We start from the raw sequence: 23183 nt of genomic DNA, 5'->3' as shown, positions 1-23183 counted from the left end.
GAGGCGCTGACTGACGGGGCTCAGGCACGGGCGGAGCTGAGCCGGAGCACAGCCCCGCGCCGTGGAGAGTACCTGGAGCACGGTGACGGCCTTAGCATTCACCCCCGGGCTGCTTTCTGAAAGAGAAGGGGAAAAAAAAGTTTTTGTTAATAATTACCGTCTGATAGATAAGCCAACGAAAGTGTGGGTTTCAACGTGACGGTGACCGTGGGAAAAAAAAATCTCACCTCACCACCCCCCAAACGTTGATGTTCACCAGCTTCTTCCAAACCTACCCCGTGGCACAGGCACCCCAGCAGCTTCGCGGGTATTTTGAAAATTCACCTCACGGCCCCGCCTGGGTTGTCGGGCCGGGGCATGCGCGGCTGTGGGCTTCCCAGGCCACTGTCCTAAGTGTTTAAGACTATGCTAATGACAGTTCTTCAGTCTGTACTTTATGTGATAATAAAATGCATCCAGGTCAATTCCATCTTCAGCACAGTCCAAATCCGTAACAACAGAGGCGGCTTTATTTAATTCATTTGGACAACTGGATGAGAGATGATCTCTAATGACTACAGTAATAACATCTTTCCAAGAGATCACGGAACCTAGCTTAAACCCGGGATGGCATCAAAGGATAGCAAACAGCAACAAACCAGCAAGGGAAAGTAGTATAGCCCCCATATGCCTGCTTCTGATTCCCAAGGGTCAAAGCATTGATTTAAAAATCTTCACAACGCTGAGACCTTCCATCTCTCTAAAGAGCCATCACTGTTAGCTTCTTACAGAAACACCTGACAGTGGTGTTTAACTTAAATGAGAAAGTGTGCTGCAAGTGCTTTTGCTCACTTTTTCAAGCATGATTTCTCCTATTACCTTAAGAAATTCTTCACACCCAGATGAAATAAACAACTTCCTTACATGCACAAAAATTGTTAATAGCAGGCAAAAGAGCAAGCTATGAAAATCAAAAGCTAAATCCACTTAGATCTTGCACCAAAACACTGATTCAGCTGAAAGACTGGGAGAAATTAAGGGCATAAACACATTCTTATTTATGCAATAGAAGTGCAACGTGAACAGACAGAGGATAAATGAATCCCTGCAGTTACTGCTGAGCTGAGAAGGGCTCACTCTGTCCTACTTGAATGTACGTATACAGGCCACTACTCAAGGATGAGTAAGTCTTGATGTTTCCAGCAGCCATATAGTCTTATGTACTTTAGAGAAAGTGTAGTCTGATGAGACACTGCTTGTTAGCCTCCTAAGATTTACGGATTTTCAAAGGTTTTCAAAATATTACTGTTTTTCAGAGTTTATACCAAAATGTATACTAATCTCTCACTTCATGATCTCCTCATCACCCAAATCCTTATTCCAGTATCATAGCTTTCCACCCATCAGGTGTTAGCTGTGTTCTCACCCCACGGCTGCAAGTTTACCAGGCAGAGACAGTAGCTCCTTCCCTTCTGTGTTCGGGGGAACTGTACACACACTGGGAATATGGAGGCAGGCAAGGCACAGGTTTTCTGTATGGTTCTTCACTTCCCCTTTTGCTACAGGCCGATCCAACTCCTGACATCCTTGTGCCATCTGATCCAATTAGGAAAAGGCAAGACACTGTCTTGTGCTCTTCTACTTCTACCCTACTCTTACATTAGGAACAACATTTTCCCACCAGTGATTAATTCACACAGACAATGAAACATGGTCCCACTGAAGGGTCAAAACTGGAATCTCGTAGCATTAGGATTTCACACAAAGAATTCCACTTCTCATCAAATACTTTTTTTTTTTGGTTGGTAAGGCATATAATCTCTTAACAGTTGTTCCCAAAAACTTTTGTCATATTATCAATACAGTTTAAGTGACACTTAACTCAGAGTAGAAATTTTCCAGTCTGTAAAGTGTAGAAATACTTGATTTTTACGATGCTTTTTGAAAAGCTAATAAACATTGATGTTTGTAAGCTGCTACAGTAAAGCATATAATCCTACAGGATAAAAAAATTCTTCCAGGCGATTTGCTTTTCTCTTTCCAGCTTTTCCGTCTCCTACAGGATTTCGCTGAATCACAGAATGGTTGAGGTTGGAGGGGACCTCTGGAAGCAAGGGCACATCACTGGCTCATGTTCAACCTGGTGACCACCAAGACCCCTGCATCACTCCCTGCAAAGCTGCTTTCCAGCTGGGTGGTCACCAGCACATACTGGTGCATGGGGCTACCCCTCCCAGTTGCAAGACTTTGCACTTCTCGTTGAACTTCTTCATGAAGTTCCTGTCAGCCTATTTCTCCAGCCCATTGAGGTCCCTCTGGGTAGCCTCATGACCTTCTGGCATATCAGTCACTCCTCCCATCTTAGTGTCATCAGCAAACTTGATGAGGCTACACTCTGCCCCATCATCCAGATCATTAACAAAGATCTTGGGATCAGACCCAGTGTCAACCCCTGAGGTACACTGCTAGTTACTGGTCTCCAACTCGACTTCGTGCCACTGATCACCACCCTCTGGTCCCAGCCATTCAGCCTGTTTTCAATCCACGTCGATGTCTGCTCATCCAGCCCACACATCAACAAGTTCTCTATGAGGATCTTGTAGGTGGCAGTGTCTGAAGGTCTACAGGTGCCTTACTGAAGTCCAGGCAGACAACATTCACTGCTCTCCCCTCATCTACCAAGACAGTCATTTCATCATAGAAGTTAATCATCAAGCTGGTTAAGTATGACTTCCCCTTGGTGAATCCATGCTATTTCCAATCACCTTCTTGTCCTTCAAGTGCCTGGAAATTGTTTCCAGGATTAGTTGATATTCAATACTCCAAAATCACAGATTAAATTTAGGAAGAGTCACAAAAAAACCCGAACAAACAAAAAAATCAAGTGCATTTTTCAAGTAATTCTTAACCTTTTTGTTTAGCCTCCCTCATAATAGATGCATGATTTTTAATCTTTTAATTTTTAAGCAACTGGAAAGTTTCACTGTCACAGTAACCAAGCTTGTCTCAGGCACAAAATTGCCCCACTATTTCAGATTTCAACATCTACCCAGTACAAATATAAATTAAAAATTATTTCTGTGCTTTAATTATTAATAAGCTTATTCTTCTGATTACTGTAATACTTAAACCTGGGTTTTTTTTTCCCTTCCTCTATTTTCCTCAACATAAACTGATCAAAATCATGACCATGTAACATGTCTATTTTTGCCATCTGACAAAAGCATTAATATGGGAAGAGGCTGTTACAGAGTAAAGTACATGGGCAGCCATGTTACTCATTGTGCAGCAACCCAAATGCTGAAGTAGGCAACAGAGGGCAAACCAGGAGGATTTGACACAAAGACCAATATATTTTAAACAAAAGGAAAGCTGGCATGGAATTCTCCCCCATGAAGTAAGTTATTAATTATCAATCAAGTGATTTAGGTATCCCATCAGGAAATCACTGAGAAAACATTGCTTAAGCATGTGTAATACAGGAGTGTTTTGGGGTTTATCTCATTGCTTGATTTGTATTTAAGTGTTTTTCTTATGACAGCAGAATAACTAGAATAAAAGTGGAAAGTCCTTTTACTGTCATGGTTTTAGTTTGGAAAGATAATGAGTAACCCACACAGAGAAATAACTCTTTTGCTACTATAGATGGCCATCCTAGGAAGAGCTGTAAGATGCACTGGCAAACCTTGCTGAGGGTACAGGTCTCCAACTCTAACCTAGTAAGTAGGTTGATGACATCTTCCCCTAGAACTACTTCTGTATTCTATACCAAAACATCCTGCATGTTATCAGGAAGTTACTCAGATGGAATTAAGTTAATTTAGGCACAGGAAAATATCTGCTGGCTCCAGGACATTCTTAATCAGGACTCTTTGTGTTCAGTACCTTAAAAGAGCAGAGTTAAAAATCTCCATCATAAGAATAATCACATTCACCAACAAGTCTTAGCATCCTGAAGTAGTAGCAGAAAGCTGTGTCTTATCTTAATCTGTTCCAATGAGTTTTTCACTAAATGCAGCAATAAATGTTTAGTACACGAAGACTTTTCATACTCCCAACCAACTACACTGTGAATGCATATTTGAGAAGGCAATTTCCATTGCAGTCTCTAACTTTTGGTTGAAATGACAAAAATCACCAGAGCTTCTAAAATCACATCTGTAGTCCTTTGTGTTGAAATGGCAAGAATTTTTTATCTCCCATGATACAGCTTGCTAAAAGAGAATTCTAAATACACAAGGCTTAAAAATATCCGTACTACAGTAGGGCCTTTCAAGAGACCAACACACACATTCCAGTATTCCCATAGGGTGGGATCACTTGCAGAAACAGGTCTTTGTAAAGATGTCTTCACAAAGGTACAGTGCCATTACAAGGTTTGTACTGAAGCAGAATTAATACCAGATCAAGAGAAGAGCGAAAATGATTCGGTATGAGACAGGAAGTGATGGAAACAGCCCTTGTTTAGTAGCGACATATAATATCCCTTCTTTTCTATAACAATCTAAACACGTGTGGTAAAGAACCTGTAGGTCAAGGAGTCCCAACCTGCTTTAACATACTGCCACCAGCCAACAGAAACTATCATAGTGGAGTCCTAGTAATCAAGTATCAAAAAGCAAAAAAATGCACATATATGGTACACATTTAGTCCTGCTTCTTTAGAATCATCAATTAAAGCAGCAGCTTGTTCCAAACATTGACTTTGATTTCTTAGTTATGAGGTTTCCATTTCTCAAGCTAAAAATCCCTGAGTTGTCATATTCAGATGTAGTGCACATGAGGTAGCAATATGCTTTGAGACGGAGGGTTTAAAGTTGCATAAGTAACTTTCCCAAGTAACAAGAGGCTAGACTTGAAATTCTTTTTACCACCTGTACTGGAAAATAATTACATACATGTATTTGTATATAAGCTCTAGAAAACAAATGAAATAAAAGCAGTTTTGAAGCAGAACACTCCAAATAACAGTCTAAATGCATGCATTGTAATGTTTAGTAATCTAAAAGGAGAAGCTGCATTAAAATAATTTTGTTCTTTAGCACTCATTAAAGACAAACAGACACCAAAGAATTTAGAAAAAACAGTTCACTTTTTTTAAACTACAGTTTAATCAGATTTAAAGACACAAATTAGAAAAAAACATTTATAGGCAAGTTAAAAACACCTTTAAAACATAACAGCATGCTGCTTCTACAGCACTGCTGAGAAATTAGAAATAAGTAATTATTAAAATATCACAATCACAGTGTAACTAACAGTGGTATTTTAATTTTACCATACACCAACACTTAGTTTATGGATCTGTTGAAAAATAACACTTTTTAAAAAATATATATTTTGGAATAATAAAAATGAAATTCACCAACAATGCATTATAATCTGAACCAGGAAAGGCAAATTTAGGAATACTGTAGCTATCCACTTTTAGGGTTGCTTTTTCACCTTAACATATGGGTAGTTGGAGGCATAACTACTTCTGCATTGAGGTAAAACTATTCCCTTGAATGTGTAACCAAGGCAGGAAAGAGCAAAGTTCCATATTTTAAATTCTTAAATTGAATAATTTATTACAACATCTTTGAATAAGTCTATATTTACCCATCTTACACTATTTTTCATTCAATACATTTTGAATGTTCTCTTCTAACTGATCTAGAACACATCTGAGGTCTGGGATTTAAGAATAACTACCTAATTACTATTGTATCATTTTGACACCTTTGTCACAGTAAGACACATCAGAAGATTCTTCATAGAAATAGTCAACACCACGGGACAAAAGAAGGTACAAAGAAAAGATGTAAAGGGAACTGGTAAACACATAGAAAGGCAAAATATGCGTAGGCAAATACTCCTTAACTTAGTGTGACAAAAGATTGTTGCACCTTTAATATGTAGTGTTGCACTATTCTGATTACCGATCTCTAGGCACCCTGTTTCTCTATTTTTTGTTTCAGATTACATCGTCACAGTTTGGAAGCCTCATCCGACTAGAGCATGGACCGCAGCTATCTGTTCATATGATATATTGTAGTGAAACCTAAATGAAAATCCAGCTTGGGGTATTCCTCCCTCAGAGAACAAAAGGAAGGAAGAAGATTGTGCAGAGGTCTCTCTTGCCAAGAGGTTCGTTTGGAATAAGGTGCTGGACTGAGTCACTATTAATATAAGAAGTTTCCCCCGAAAGTGGCCCTAACTCAGATTTCAGTCATATATTGGAAGTCAAATTTAGTATTCATAGCCTACAGCAGAATATCTTGTAAGGGTTGGTTTTGCAACAGAGTGAAAGAAGCCCTTTACTTTCCACTTAAAGTGTAACCAGATTCTATTTTCACTTTAGGAAGCAGAAAGCTTAGTACTGAGAATGGAGCCCAACAGCCTTCAGCAGATGTAGTGTACAACTGGAGGGCTCAACACTAGCCTCACATAAATATTGATATGGCCTATTTTAAGTATATTTATGCACACTATATATAACTACAGTTTGTCAATTCATAAAGTTTACACAATATTTATATGGATATGCACATGGATTTAGACAATCTAAAAACATATAAAACCAAAACCAGGCCTAAGTCACGGGACACACAGCTAATGCACAGAATATGATGAAGTGGCAAAATTTGCTTTTGCACATTTGTATACCTAAGGTGAGCAAAATTATGTCTTAAATATTTAATGGGATGAAAATTGTTACAGTTGATGGTTAGGTTTTATAAAAAACACACAAAAAGCTCATCTCAAAACGAGTTTTTAAAGAAATTAATTTTTTTCTTTCATTTAGTTTTGACCATAATAAGCAACTGTTGCAATATTTGCAGTTGTAACCTTGCAGGGTGACTTTGTGGATGCCTGGATTTCATGGTGTTTGCAAAATGTCTAGGTTAAAACAGCAAACACATAAAAAAATCCAGGTAGATGTAGCATAGAGCTGCTGCAGCCTGGGACGCAAGCAACTAGACTCTCTGTCAAGCTCTGCATGTAGGGTTAGCTCCCCCCAGAAACTCTGTGGCAAACCCTCCTGGCCACTGACAGGACATGTTCTTACCAGAAACTTCTTCACAGCCAACTTTTCCACCACGACTGTGAAGAGGATCAAGACCGACAGCGCCAACTAGCTTCGATGCAAACAGATCTGATAATCTAATGAGAATAGGCTCAATTCACTAGAGTATCTGCTTAGATACTTATTCAGCATAGCATTTAAATACTTCTTTAAGTACTTATACCCAATTGGATTTTTAACAGGAAATTTAAAAATACTCCCAAGTGCTCTTACGAGTATTACTGGACCTAAATAAAGGCTAATCATATAATGAAATGCTGTGATGAATCAGCACAAAACCAATGTATATTTTTTACACGTAGAGTCCGCATCATATTAAAATCCTTAAGTTAATTTCCATCTGTTTTTCTAACACTGATCACTTTTCAACATAAATGGCAATATTTCCAAATTTTCATTGAAAATGAAAAATTCTCAAACCTGATTTCAGAATTCAGTGAGAATTATGAAGAGAAAGACTTAAGGATAAGGGAAATGAAAGCCTAAATTATTGTAACTTGTGCTTTTAAACTTCTTTATCATTCAAGGCCAACTTATAAAGTTGAGCATGTGAAAGTTTACATGTAAGCAACAGTGACACATTTGCAGGCAAACGTGAGAACACATTTGACCATGTATTTAAACAAATCGTAAACAATTTGTTTGCAAAGCTTCTGAGAGAAAAATCCAGACTCTGTTAAAATTACTTTTGATATGAATTTGACAGGAGGTAAGGATCTGCTAAAGGTCTCCTCTGCATCAGAGGACATTTTACCACTAACCAAATCAACGCCATCAAAAGAGGCACAACTACCTAGTGTGCATCCTGTCATACAAGCATAGCATTTATATTCATATTACTTATTCCCACAGGAGAAACAGAACAAGTTATTTAAGTGTAAAATTCTTCTAATAAATAATATACTACACTGGTAAAACTCATACCACGAGTCAGTGTAGAGCAGGGAATATACAAAGATCTCTTTGTAAAGTCTTCTCACTAAAGTATGATTTGTTATCAAGAGCATGTTGAAATGTATACCAATATTTTTACATGGTAATATATTTTAAAATGTCACCTATTACTGAAACCTTGTCTACATGTCAACTTAAGGAATGGCCATGGAAGAATAAATTTCCTGAATAAGGGCATATCTGTAACTGTAAAGCTAACAAAGTCTTCCCGATTACAACAGTAGTAGGCACCACTGAAAGTATTATTTAAATATATAATATATATCTCTCTCATTAATACAGAATCATAAAGGTTAAAAAAGGTTAAGCAAGCAAATAGTTACTATCAGGGTGACTACATTTACTAATTAACATTAACTCATTAAGTGCCTGAATGAATTGTTCACAATAGGCAAATATCTGCAAAGCACCATAAAATTATGAATGATATGTTGTATTTACTTTTCATAGCGTGCTGATCTGCAACACAGAAAACACTTTTACCTTTTGGATATACATTAGTTAAGTGAAAGAATACTTAAACGCATGTTTCCTTCATGCCCAAAACATTTCTAGGAAATTTACTTTCTACTATTTTTCTCAGCAAGAGCAATAGTAAATCACCGCCATCCTTTCAAATTCAGTATTCTAAAATGATGTGTGTAAAACCTAAAAATTACCTAAAGCATTGGGGCTGCCTGCTCTTGACTTTCTGACTGAATGGATAAAAAGGATCCAGTGCGATACCAAGGCAGAAAACTAGTAAAGCAGAGGGAAAGCAACAACAACAAAACTCCAGTTTGACTAAAGTCAGAGTGCTGCCGTTAAAACAAAAAACCTCTTTCCATAGTCCCCAAGAGAATTCATTTGCATGAAGAGCAGATTTTGGTTCAAAGTACTTTTATATTCAGCAATGACATTTAAAGGGTAAATTCTAGAACACTACTCTTAATTAATTAGTTCTGCACAGAATTTATTTTTGTCATAATTTTCTTGCGTTGCAATTAAGGGGTTCAAATCATGAAGGAAAAATTATATTCCACACAGACACCAGTCACATCCAATTTTGAAACCCATATCTTGCCACTTGTGCCTGACTAAAGCATGTACATATTTTCTTAGCTGTTTTAACTTCCCCATATACAAAAGTTCTCAACAAAACTGTACCTATGAATTCACTCATGCTGAAGTATCAGTCTTCACTATCCTAAACCTGCTTGTTTACTGGGAGTGCTTACAACTGTTTTCATATTTCATAATTAATAATTAATAAGCCTCCATCCCATACATGGGCACTCATGCCAAAACCAGAAAACAAGAGTACCAGAACATTAATAGGAAAAATGGCACATTAGCTGTTATACTGGCATCCAGAAGCGCTTGTTTGGGTAGGTATGTAGACTGCACCAACAAGAGGAATTTAAGTTCAACAGCAACAAATGCTGAAAGAATCAATCCTAATTCTACTCACTCACCCAGAAATGTGCAATTCTAACCTGTTATTTTATGTAAATGTCCCTTCAAGAACAGAAAGCTGAAAAATGTCTTTTCTGCTTCTGTATCTGATAAGGATAATCAGACATAAAGAAACTATTGTGCCCTTACTTAGAAACAACAGAAAAACCCATAATGCCATTTCAAAGAGGCATATGACAACCACAATCCCATGTAAGGGGAGGTGTACCTGGGTAATCAAAGTAAGGATTTAGAAGTCAGATTATTTTATCTTAAAGATAATAGAGCTGTCACTGAAACAACAAACATCCCTGCTCATCTAAACAGACTCATCCACTCTCATTTCATATTTAGTTCCCCCTTTCTGTGTAGCTTAATTAGTGTTAACCTACATATATGGAAAAGGTATGTTATCCTCCTGGAGTTTTAGGCAAGGAGCCAAAGGCCAGACACAGAAATATCACAGCAAGGAAACGACTCTGACCTGACTTAGGATCTGGTTCTTTAGAGAGTAAGCCAGACATATTGTGACTATTTTTGCATGGTAGTATCCCCAAAGCTGAGGACTATCACTGCACTTCTGGTACTAAGAATATTCACCCCACTAGTGCCAGATATTTGATTAAAAATTTAAGGTTCAAAATATTATGACAAAATTTTTCTTATTCATTTGCAGGTTATTAATCAAAAAGCTGCATTATTTTTCTCCAATAGTATTTTGTGTCAGTTTTAAAGCTAAGAAAACCCATGTGGATAAACAGTTTGTGTTCACTTAAAAAAAATTATAAGAAAATACAGAATGTAAGCAATTAAAATGTAGCCCTTTAACAGTAGTACTCTGGCAGGGACCACCATCCAATAAATGGTCTGGAATAGATATAATCACTGCATTATTCCCTTGACACACTTCCATAATTCAGTCAGTCAAAAGGATTTCTTTCTTTCATTATGTTACCCACAAATATGACGGGAATTTTGCATCTAAAATTCTAATTTAAAAAAAAAAAAAGCTTTTCCTCAAATTCATATGCTTCTTTGCATAAAGGGCCATCAATCATCAAGCATACAGAAATTGGTTGTGATAGTAATTTCATGTTTGACTACCTGTGCACTAGAGCTCAAGGTAATTTTACTATTTTCTACTGAAAGCATCATCAACTAACTACTATATGCCTGAAAATTCAAAACAACTTTAAGTATTAAAAATCATTTTTTGTAAAACAGTTCTATTCTAGAACAAGTATTTCTGGTATTTAAGGGTAAAAATGCACTTTCATTGAAATCCTGGTGCTTGCACATTGTCTTGTGTCCTATGGCTGCCTTTCCTTCTCTAGCTGCAAATCCCACTTGGTGGTGGTTTTTTAATTGTTTTTAGGTACTTTAAAGTAAGAGAAACCTAGATTAGAGCTATCAAGCCCTGGAAAAGGCGAACCTCCCGGTGTTCCTTTTTTTTTTTTTTTTTTTTTTTAATCCATTCAGAAGGGCTATGTGTAATTATACTCTTTATCAAAGAAACCTAACTATAATTTGGCATCAGTAATGTTTACAGTTCCATAATGTACTGTAATAGTTTGAGATACTTTAAGAAAACCCTCCAAATACTGAGATGCTTATTGCAATTCCCTTCTAAAGATTCAGAAGCCTTCTAATGACTTGGCATTTCTATTGCTATCTTCTTTATAGCATATGGTATTATAGATTTGAAATATGCTTTCCACATAAAATCAAACTCGTAAATACCCACTTAGAAACAATATTTCAGTAAATAGAGGGTTTAAGGCAAGTCATTCATTTGGAAAAATTAATTTCCATTTGTTAATCCTAGATCAACACAATTTTATTCCACCCCATCAGTGCCTTGGGATACACAACGTACATTCAGCAAAGGGCACACATATGACCCTATGGACATACGTTGCAAGTCCTGAGTGCCCATTGAAATAATGGTAATATCTTCATATAAGGCGTGACCCACAGGGACATGGCATGGGAGGGGTTAATTTGTTTTGTTTCCAGTCTTGCTATTGTATGTGATTTTCCTAGGTAATGCATTCTTTTCTTACTAAACATCTTTGCAAACAAATACAAACCCCTTTAAAAGGTGCTAAAAATGGGTTTCTGAAAACATACAAAATATATTCATCATAGTATTTCCTCAATCACTGTTTTAATGCTTGATATCTGCAGGTTATTTCTTGTTTCTGACTGCAACTATTATTTGTTGTGGAATAACTGTTTTTTTGCAAAAGATTTTCTTCTTCTAGTTTTTTGGACCACACGGGCTGGATGCTTTCATGCTTTTTACTTCCTTTTTGAGTTCTTTTCAATGGAAATACCAACAACACCAGGATACTGGCAACATGAAGACAGAAATAGCAGGAGCTAAAAAACAAACAAAAGTAGTAATTCAGTAAAACTCTGACCACTCTTACAGGATGCTTAAGGAAGAAACTGTCAAAACCTGCTTGCATACAGTACTTTGCACGTAAGACATTTAAGTCAAGAAGACATTAATATTTCCTTTTTAAGAAAAGTAATAAGGGGGAAATCAGAAATGAAATCTTCCCCCACAGTACCTAGTGCTGTAACAAAGATGTAAAGTGAAGAGAAGTCTGCTTTCAACTATCTTTCACAAAAGTTACTTTTGGGAAATCATTATCTAGTCTTGCTATAAAATAGTTCCAAGTGCACACAGTGCACTCAAGTGCATACAAAAATCTCAAAACCAGTAATCTCTGGTTTTGGTTTTGGTTGGTTTTCTTCCCTGCCCCAGGAAAAATAAGTCTATTATGATAGGAAAATTAGATCACTTTTTGGTTTCTTATACACAACACAAACTATGTTTGAGCACTAGAACAGAAATATAGTTTGCTCAGCTAACAAGTCTTATAGTTATCACTAAAATAGCTTCAGAAATCTTATGCCACAGAAAATACTTCTATTCAAAGTTAAAGAAAAGAAAAAGGAAACAGGTAGAATGTGCTTACCTGTAAAAGGTGAAAGAGGGTTTTACAGAGAGCAGTACAAATGGCACGACTGTGTAACTTATTGCTACTTGAGTTGCCATCCATGTTATAATATCGTAACATAGTTTAACAGCAGGAGATTCAACAAAGTAGTGTCTGATATTGTTTCTTACCTGAAAAAGCAGATAAGAGTTAAGTTAGCTTAGGAATAAAGTTTGAGAGCTATCTTCTGTACAGGCTTTGTTGCACTTCCACAAAATTCATAGGATGAATTTAAATGCTACAGTTTGGTCAAGTATCTTTGAACTATTCAAAACACCCATCAACTTTAATAGAAGTCAGTTCAAATTCCCTGCCTTTTAGGGTAGTGTGCTTCATCCAGCACAGGAATTTAAGTATTTATGAATTTAAGCAGAATTTAAGTAAATTAATTCCCCCCTGAATCCAATGCAACTTTGGACTACTTGTCTGAATGAGGCAGACATTCTATTCTATCAAGCCATTCTGTAAATATAGAGTGTTGGAGTAAATGAAAGCCAGAACGCTTCTGTTGAAAGCTTCTATATGGTAAGCCATTTTCATATACTTGCTAGTAAGATATATTTTAGGACAAGTAGGGTATAAATCAGAATATACAAAATATCAGTTCCAATGACATATTTCAGGAGTCTTAGTAACAGCTAATATCAAGTGGGACTATTATCAAAAGACTCAATTTTCTATGCCGAGTCTTTTGTTCATAAAACTCTGTTCAAACAATGGAATACCAAAGGTATTTAAAAAAATCCAAAACCCACACAGGTTTGGGTTCAGTTTTATTTAAGTCTATAATTACAAAGACACCAGTAGATTTTCGCCCCTCCTTCCTTTGACTGAATTGTCATCCTTGCTCACACTCTTATTTGCTGACAAGCCAAGATGTGCTCAATTCAGCCTTTGTGTAGCTTGGCATCACAGTTGCCACCGTCCAATCATCCACATTGAGGTAGTCCTCTCTGAAAAGCTGCACACCAAAGGACAGTTTAGCTTCTTCATCCTTCAGTTCGTTTAGAACTCCTGGTTCTAAAGACCATATGGAATGATAGCTTGTGCTGATTTCATTCTTTACATTAAAAACCATTTTACCCTTCTTGTCCTTAACCAAATTCCCCTGTAGGTATCACATTCCCACTCAACCTTTGCTTAGTTAAGCTAAGTGAAACAAGTCATTCTAGCCACATAGCCTTCATCCTACCGTCTGCCATCCCCACCAGTTTTCTGCTATGGTCATGTGCAATGACTTGTTCCTGAGTTCTGTAAAACTTGGATGAAGTTCCACAGAATTTCTTGTAGAGAAATCTAGTATTTTAGGACTTGAAGGACAACTTTTAAGATAAATCTATAATTGCCTCTAGTAAACACCTGATTGTGAAACATGTAATGATTAAAGGGAGTAAAGCTAGTTGAATACATGCTTAGGCATGACAGGAGAAGAAAGTGAGGGTCAGAGCTGCCAAACTTTGCAGCCTTAATAAAGGCTAGTAGAGTTAAATAACAAACATGCTAAAGTACCTCTAACATATCTTATCAGTTAGTGTTAAGTAACTGTTCATACAGAAACTAACAATATTTTTATTTAATAGCCTATTGATTGATACATACAAAATGTGAATACAATGTAGCTTACTAGCGAAGCCCAGGACGAAATGCAGTGAGCATTCCGATTTACTGGACTCACCTTACTGAGAGAACACAACAACTTTTACCTGTGAACTGTCCCTGAACCTTGGCACCTTAGCAGCCCCTGGCTGATAAATATCAAAAGTTCACTGTAATAGAGTCTGGAAAGGAGAAGGGAGCTATACCTACTGTAAAGAAAGGAGTCAATTCTGTCAAACAAGGACTATCTTTGTGAAGAAAGAGGAGGAGCATCTGTTTTATTACCATTAGTAACAATCTAAATCTGAAGTACCACCTTCTCCTAGCTATTATAGCAAAGGGCAGTCTGCTTCATTTCTCTTCTCCCAGTTCTTTTGACAGAAAAGTGGTCTGTTACTCTGCTCTGAGATGACAGCTAATTTTGTTCCTCTTTCCCCTTGAGTAACTGATAAACCTGCCTCTGTTCTTACTCAGCTTTCTCAAGCAGGACTGAGAGATTTCTTGGCAGATTTTCTGGTTCCATATGGTTCTGAATAGCAGCTGTAAAAGCCTGTTAATGTGACTGCACTGCTGGCTGGCCAGTTTGAGTAGTAATAGAGACGTTTATCTGCTGGTTGAGGGGGAGCATTCTTTAGTTACGATCTTTACAATAGTACTGGACAGAAACTAGGGAGGGGACAGACTCTATAAATATATAGCACTAACCCCCCAAATTTTAAGCTACTGATAAGTGATAAAGTTTTTTCAAAATGACCTTAGATAACATCTTGTTTAGCATGGCATAATAATACATGATCAGTTAATACAGAGGAAGGGCTTCCACAAGAGATATGCTACAAAGATGTTAGAGGCTGTGTACAGTCTTGCTTGTTTCTACTGACTAACCCCTCTTTATCAATAATCATTAAAAAACCCCTAAAACTTCATAACTAAAAAAAGTAAACAAAACTATCAGACAGACTGTATGTATGTCAACTGTAAATAGCATCTTTGGACTACAGAACACAATCAATTTTCTTTTACAGAACTAATTATTTAAGAAGATACTTGGTTGGTACTTACAGCTCGTGCTGCTAGTGTCATTAGTACTCCTGTTAAAAATGTTAGATAATATCCTGGGTAAACCCCATGCCAAATGGCAGAGAGAATGAAGGTTTGGATCGTTGGGCTGAAGGTGGCTCGCTCATAGCATACTCTAGCAAGTCAAAGACAATTCAAAATAAATAACATGAGACACAGATCACCAACAATCTTCCCAGTTGTCTTTTATACATTTATACTTCTAGCAGTTTCATCTCCAACACATCATTTGCAATGCAACTGCAGTTTATTATTATTTAATAATGTTCCACTATATCATGACTTACAGAAATTACTTAAAGCTATTCACATCTCCTGATTTAACCCCTCAGTGCTAACCTATCCTTAGTGCCATCACACATGGTACTTATTTATAGTGAGGTGATACAGAAGTGTCCAAAGACAGGTGTTGGTGTTAATAAGGGATCTTGAGCCATCCAAGAATGTGTTTGAAAAGCTACACTGGAAGGCACAGGCTATCCCGCAAACTCTTGCAATCAGTCAGATATGTATTTTTCATAAAATGAAAGCAGCTTATAGGAGAAGGAAAAAAGTAACAACTACCTTAAATTTTGAGTAATAGACAGACTACAGTTGAAAATGTGTCTGTGTATGGCAATTAGGTGAGCATGATGATGAAATTATAATTAATGACTCTAGGGATGTGAGAATATCAAATAAGGAGAATGCAGAACTCTGCTACCTAAAAATTGAGACTCCGAATTATTAGGCAAGGTCCTACAGTAAAGAATTCTAGAAGGAAGAAGGGAAATACGAATCCAAGAAAAATAGTTTCTAGAAGACAACATTAAATGACACAATGACAAACCATAGTGATGTGGAAGAATGATAGGAAACATGGTAAGGTCCTGATATGGCTTCATCAAGAGTTCTTTAATGTCTTTAATGATCTGAAAACCAAAAAGCAATAGGAAATATGGAAACAGATGCACCTAACATGAAGCAAAAATAAACAAACACAAGCATGCATGAACACGAATCTAAGGCTAACATACAAAAATGAGTTTTAACTAAAAAAAGGCCATACACCCCAATACGTAAAAAGGTTTTATAAACATATAGCAAGTAACAGAGAGAGAGAAGAGAATGCATGTCTCTTATTCAAAGAGGAAGACAAGTTAATGATACAGAGGGCCGAAACATTCACTACTAATGTAACTATTTTACTACAACTTCCATATATACAAAAGATTGCTGAGACCAAATGATGCAGTCGATGTTAAAGAGCAGAAGGTAAAAAGGCAGGATTCTGAACAGGGAAAGATCAAAAATTGTATTTTGCTAATTTAGTTTATTCCAGTCAAATAGATGTGGTAAGTTTTATCTTAGGAGGTCTCCAGTGTGGGTTACCAGCAGAGCCCCCCTGCCCTTGCCAAAGGGCTTCACTAACAATGCCCGTTAAGATGAGAACATGGGCCTGCGTAGGGCGCAGGTGCATACCTGCATAATACACAAAACTATCTGAGGACATTTGCCCACAATAGATCACCTTAAAGAGGAAAGCAGCATTGGCCAGACCAAACAGTAACCAGGGAATTTCAAAGAGACTTTTGAAACAAAGAAGGTGTCAGCCTAGAAAGTAGAAAAGCACTAGGAACATTTCTAACAAGTCAGGGAGACACCGTCGAGCAAAATATACTAGTCATCAAACCCTGGTTTGACACTGCCAGAAGTCGCCCCACCAGCATCATGACCTTTGTCTCGGCCAAGACAGAGCATCCTCCCTGGTAGACACCGAGTAGCCTGCATCCAGCTAGGGGACTGTCAGTGCAGTATGCAACACACAGGAAGCAATATCTCATCCCTATCAGCTGCATGCACATGAACTCATGGCAGGCTTTTCTAATTAGCATGTGAATCAGCAGGCTCACATAGAGCCGGAGCACCCACATCTCCCGCAGGCCGTGCATACAAGCAGGGGGCCCACGCTTCCAGAAGGAGGTGTGTTTTTGTAGCCCACATGTCTTTGGGAGCGGAGGCATGGTTTGCATGTAACCATGTGTGTGCATGTATGCTTTTTAAACTCTTTGGGATTAGCTACAGAAGCGTGTTTAGAAATTTGTTTATTAAGCCACAACACTAAGCACTTACAAAACATTATCTGTTCTAGTACTGATATTAATTCTGAATGTATAGTTCACTGACTGGTGATTAATTATGTCTTGTTAATAAATTGATAAATGGCTTCAATCTTTACTTGATTTAAACTACTCTAATCAGATTTTCCCCTGCAAAGCATTCAGGAGCTAACAAAACTACCTAAATTAACTAATCAAATTTCAGCTATATCAATGCAAGTCAGATAAGATATATACTGGAAAAAAAAATCCTTGGGCTTCAGTTTCAAAGAGTTAAAAGTAAGGCTTAAAAACTCCTCCATGGATTTCTCAATAATAAATTGTGTTGAAATGTTTCACTTGACATTCCTAAAAGCAAACCAAGGAAATATGGTCATCATAACAGGCTGAGAAAAATCTATTCAAATATGGGTGGTTCAGGTTATTTACTATTTGCTCTAGAAGTGGGAAGATGCATCAACTGTTCAGCAAGGTATTGCCCTTGGTCTGGTTCTATACTTTCATTACTAGCTTGGGTGGTAGACTGAGAAGTGTATTTTTCCACCCTGCCTTCCCGTTCTTTTTTTTGGGGGGCGGGGAGAATGAAGGAGATTGGCGTTGTTTTCTTAACAGATAGAGCACTAGAATCCAAAATTATCTTGACAGACTTGAATGATGTTCTGAAATCAACAAGACTAAGTCCAAAGTCCAGAGCATCTAAGAGGAAAAGTGGAAGATGCAAAATAGTACCCATCCATTTAACATTACTGAAGAAGTGTAGCTGAGCATGAACATGAATCAACAGTATGAAACACTGAGTTATCAGCTGAGCATGAATCAACACTAGCCTGCTGCTGCAAAAAGACAGATGTAATACTGTGATGTATTAGCAAGGGTTATCTAAAGAAAAGAAAGGTAATTAATCCATTCAAAGCATTCAACTCTGCCTGTAACAAGCCAGGGAAAGACCCTGGAGGTCTTAGCAGAAGTACTGCATCCACCGTAGGATGACAGAAAGTTCGGAAAGAAGCCAGAAGAGAGCAACAAGAACCACAGAAGCTTTGCAAACATGAACAAAGACAAAAGGAATTAGATGTTTTCTTTGGAAAAAACAATGAACAGGCTGAGGGGGAACATAACAGCTTCCCCAGTCAGGAAACATTATCATGATATATATTGTTGATATATGCTACTATGTAAATACCTATTTTAACCTGCATGTTTGTAATAATAATACCTTTGAACTGCTGTATTTTGTGATTTACAGTAAGTGTTTATTAAACTTCTTTATGATCTGTAGACGGTTAACTGTGTTTTTACAAAGGGTTTGTTTTTACACACAATCAGGGTTTAAGTTCGGTTCCTCTTTCAAGAGTATCAGAGAAGAACAGAATGAATGCTGACGTCTGATATTTCTGTATTTCATGCAAGATAAATGCTTAAGATTTTAGATACTTCCTTAAATGGTAAACAGGTGATGTATTAAAAGTGGATGTTTAGAGTAATACATGAGCTTGTCCTCTAGTCAAACATTGCAACTAACCAAATTATTGGTAATATAATATATACTGTGGACCAATATTTATGCCTCGTATATAATCATTAAAACATCTCTTACTTGCAACAAATCTTTAAGAAAACATCCACCCTTCTCCCTTTCACTGTGGCAGAATCAATATGTATTTAGATGACCCTCGGATTCTTCTACAATTGTTCTTAAAAATTTAAGAGCAATTAGTTGTTCTTAAATGGAACTTAATTGTTCTTAAAAATATTTATTAAAGGAGATGCTTTAGTTTTTCTTTGCGTCTTCTTTTAACATCACCCTGAAAAATTGATTTGCATTTTTTTTCTTTCAATTCTTAACAGAAATGGTACTTGTCTCCACTAAAAGGAGTTTTACTTTAACATCATTCAATTCAGGAGCTTTGAAAGTTTGTTGGAACACAACCTTCTCCTATTAAGTTTTAATACTGATAAATTTCTGTTCTCTAACTAAATTAAAATCCATTTTAAAATAGCTTATTTGCTTTATTAAGTGATACATTTTCAATACCTGCAAGCATGCAATTCTTCCTTACTGACTGTCCTAGCAATAGATTCTATTGCCTATTAAGCCAACTAGAATAATTGCATAAATTTAATTTTCTGTTTTTAATTGGGTCAGGAAAATATTTAGGGAAAAAATTACAGAAGAAAGAGAATACACTATAAAGAAATTTGATGGAAGCAACATCCTGTTGCGAGCCATCCTAGAATAAGAGATAAAGCCCTCAGTGATCCCAGGATGGGGGTCTCAGTTAACCTCACACCTATTCATAAAAGATCATCTATACAGAGACTGGGAGAAGGGAAACAACATCCATGTACTACTCAAGAACACTTTTACTTTCGGGTTACCACAAAGAATTAGTAAAAGCAGAATGATTTAGTTCATTGGGAACTATACCTGTTTCCCAGACAAGGAAAAAAACACATCTGAGGGATACTCGTTTGCAATTTTTTTTGATAGCATATTGTAGGGTTTGATATTTGCCACGCACTCATTACAGAAGGAGTGCAGAAAGTTCTCTCACAGAATGTATGGAAGTTCCTGTATCACTGTGTGGCTAAAAAACAACAACAAAAAAGCAGAGTTTCCACAGGCTAGCAGCCAAAGATGTGCATTTCGCCTACTGCTCTCAGCAACATGCACTGTTTTGAATGCCAAGAGGGAAAAAAAAGAGCCACCTCCACAGATTAATACTTTTGGGTTCCCTATGACCAGTGAAGAAAAACAGTTTCTATCATTACCTGATAGTTTACACTAAGACAGGAGTGCTAAATTCAGAGGCTTTAATTCAAGTATTACAAGAAAATGCCCCGTGCAGTTGCTAAACAACTGTACTGTTTTGTGGGGTTTAGCTTTAAATGTTAAATTATCTTCAAAGATATACAAGAAACTTCATTGGAGAAAAGCTTTCCTTTAAGAAATAAATACCTTTTAAGCCAAAGAGCTGTTTGGATATTCCAGTTATCAAGAAACATCTTGAAACTTGTGGAAAACTGTAAAGGAAAAACAAACTAATTATTTCCGTAATTGTAAAATGTTACAAAATATTTCAGAATTCTGACATATAAATTATAAAAAAAACCCCTACTTTGTGATGAGTTGAATAAGGTGTTTACTCAACTACTTATAACCACACAATATTTTGGAAGTCAACTGACAAGTAGAACATATTCAAAACAAACTCTACTTTCCATCCTTTCCTAAGGGTGAGAACACATCATTTCTGACTTAGGACATATTCGCTATCTTGAGGAACAAAATGCGTAGGAAATTTTACTGAAATTACAAGCAACTACCTACATGGGTATGTATTTTGTTTGAAAGAGCCATGAACAAACCTCTATTTGCTGGATTCTCAGATTTGATATTAGGTCCCAACGTGTAACTCCATTTTTATCATAGCCTCTAAAACCAAACCCTGCTGCATTATTAATTGCATCTGCTGCAATGAAACAAAAAGAAACAAGTGAATTATAAACTGCCTGTATTACAAATTGTGCATCACACAACATGTAGTTTGTTCAAAATATTTATCACATTTTAAAGACTACATATTTATTTTTTTAAATACTGAGGACCACTGTATTAGACACTTGAACAAACAAAATAACCCGACCAACACACCAACTTTCAATTAAAAAATCAAAAGAATGAAAGGTAGCGCTATTGACTTCACACTACAGATGTCCCCCCTCTCTCATACCACCTACTTAGACTTGCTTGAGCAATTTGACAGAAAAACAAACTCAATGAGATGCATCAAGACTATGAAACAGTGGCTGGTTGTAATGATTTGAGATAGCAGCTCAACACTCAGATGCATGTCTTTGGTCTTCATTATGCAGCAACAGCAGTGTTTAAAGCATACAGATAAAATTGCACGATTCACTTTAAGCAGGTGCACGTTTACAGCGCCGCACAGAGCAGTGCAAACCTAATAGAAGATAACAGTAATTTACTAAGCAATGCCGAGTGTGTCACGTTTCTACTAATGGCACAAGGCCACTGTTAACAACACTTCTAAATGCAAAGTGTTTACAATGCATGTCAAAGGTCAAAGAGTTCAAAGCAAACAATATTCTTCCTTAGGAGAAAAAGTTGCTACCGTCATCTGGACTATGCAGGAAAATACAAGGGATCTTAGTCTGAATACCGCCTCTCACTTTCAGTCATCACCTTTGCCTCGGCTTTGTTAGCGCAGACACTAAAATTTCCTCAGCTGTACTTCTCAAATTAGGATGGCCACTTGCAAGGAAATGAGTTTTTTTCCAAATATTGCCTCTGTTGAACCAGGCGCTTGGTTGCATGCACCCAAACATGGACACACATCCATGAGGCATGAACCCAACCATGTATCCACTTACGTGGATAAATAAGTGACCATGGGGAGAAGAATGCCAGCTCCTCTCCCAGTTCAGAGGAGTCCTGAGGAACTGGAAGCAAGGTAGGCAAAGGGCTCTGCAGAAGCAATACAGATCTAGTCCTCTAGTTACAGGACATGAGCCCTCTCTGCTAGCTCAGAATTCATCTAAAGCACTGCAATTAGATTGTCACCTTTTAAATCACAACTAGCAAGGCAAGAGAAATTGCTCAGTTTGTATTACCATATTAAAAAGAATTTACTTTATACAATAGTGACATGTAAGAGAAATTCGTAACTTTTGCATTTTCCTTTCTTCTTAACAACTTTTTCAAGGTATTAATCCAATGTATTTGGAAAGTAAAAGAAACAATTGACTCAAAGAGTTCCTTTCCTGAAGTTCAGTATCTCCAGTTACCTACCAGTCTGGAAGAGGGATTTGTGACATTTGATTTAATATAGGGTAATTTTTAATACTTTTATTTCCTCATTAATAACCATTTTAAAAAAACATCTTTGAAAGCAACAAAATTCACTGCTATACACCTAATATCACTGATGTCGACTTCAAACATTAGACAATGATTTTATGCTCAATTAGAAATAGCTGAAGACATGAACTCCATAATCTCTTGCTAGAGTAGCTGAAGACATGAACTCCATAATCTCTTGCTAGAGTACAAAGACTATGGCTAGAGTAAGTACTCATTTTATTAACTAGCATTTTAGTAAGTATTAATTTTAAGTAATCAATTTTATTAACAGATTTTTTTTTTTCTCAAGTGCAAAGAATAGCAATGTACAACTCAAAAGCATAACATCCAGTAAAACTGTTAAGGCCACCTCACATTCTACTCATACCATTAGAAATTTAGATAAGATAAAGTCTAAGGAAGAAGGTAAAAAAAAAAGTTATTTAGCAAACTAAAAATACAGCATTGATATAGTTTATTTTCTTCAGTATTTTACCAAAGGAACGCTAGCTCTATACTGCTAGCAAGCGCAGCATAAGGAGAAATCCATCTGAAGTATCACAGGGAACAAAAACAACAAAGATTACTCATTTTTCAGATGACTCCTACTCTTTACAGACGATGATACTGGTGCATAAGAGCACAATATTCAAAATCATTTCATTCCACAACAAGCCCCAGAATTACTATGTCCAGACAAGCTGAAAGCACTTCATTCATTGACCAGGAATGAAACCAGCAGCTGTAAATGAGTCATGCTGCTCTGCTACACTAAGGCTTTCTTTATGCCATTGTTTCCCACAGATTCTCTCTCAAAAGAATTATGGAAAAAAAAAAAATATGTAAAACTGGAGATGAGGAGGAAGCTGATGAAATCTGTTTTGTGAGCCACTTCCAAGATGTCAGCTTACATAAATACAGCATTTTGCTGTTGTATGTGTTTTTTTGCAAATAACGTTAAGTGAAAAGCAAAATGTTCTTTAAACTATATCATCTATTCATTGTCTTAAATCAGTGACTATGGGTGTTATCCCATTGGTCAATTAGAACTTTTAGTAAACAAAGACTAAAACTGAAGTGTCACCCAAATTCTGAAAATA

General features: G+C 36.8%; 1 protein-coding gene across 2 annotated transcripts in view; it reads right to left on the bottom strand.

The window, feature by feature from the left end:
* Window positions 1-5082: 5082 nt before the first annotated feature.
* The window catches only part of MBOAT2 (membrane bound glycerophospholipid O-acyltransferase 2), a 100457-nt gene continuing 82356 nt past the window's right edge, over window positions 5083-23183 (bottom strand). For both annotated transcript variants that reach the window (XM_075497984.1, XM_075497985.1), the window contains 5 exons: window positions 20589-20692; window positions 20179-20243; window positions 15103-15235; window positions 12424-12575; window positions 5083-11818 (listed from right to left, as the gene is read on the bottom strand). In XM_075497984.1, coding sequence (XP_075354099.1) covers window positions 11596-11818; window positions 12424-12575; window positions 15103-15235; window positions 20179-20243; window positions 20589-20692 — 677 coding nt within the window. In that variant the 3' untranslated portion in view covers window positions 5083-11595. The remainder of the gene's footprint in view (window positions 11819-12423; window positions 12576-15102; window positions 15236-20178; window positions 20244-20588; window positions 20693-23183) is intronic.

This window comes from Mycteria americana, chromosome 3 (assembly GCF_035582795.1).
Source record: "Mycteria americana isolate JAX WOST 10 ecotype Jacksonville Zoo and Gardens chromosome 3, USCA_MyAme_1.0, whole genome shotgun sequence".
NCBI classification, from domain to species: domain Eukaryota; kingdom Metazoa; phylum Chordata; class Aves; order Ciconiiformes; family Ciconiidae; genus Mycteria; species Mycteria americana.
The sequence above is the reverse complement of the archived record's forward strand: the minus strand, read 5'-3'. Positions and strand labels throughout refer to the sequence as shown.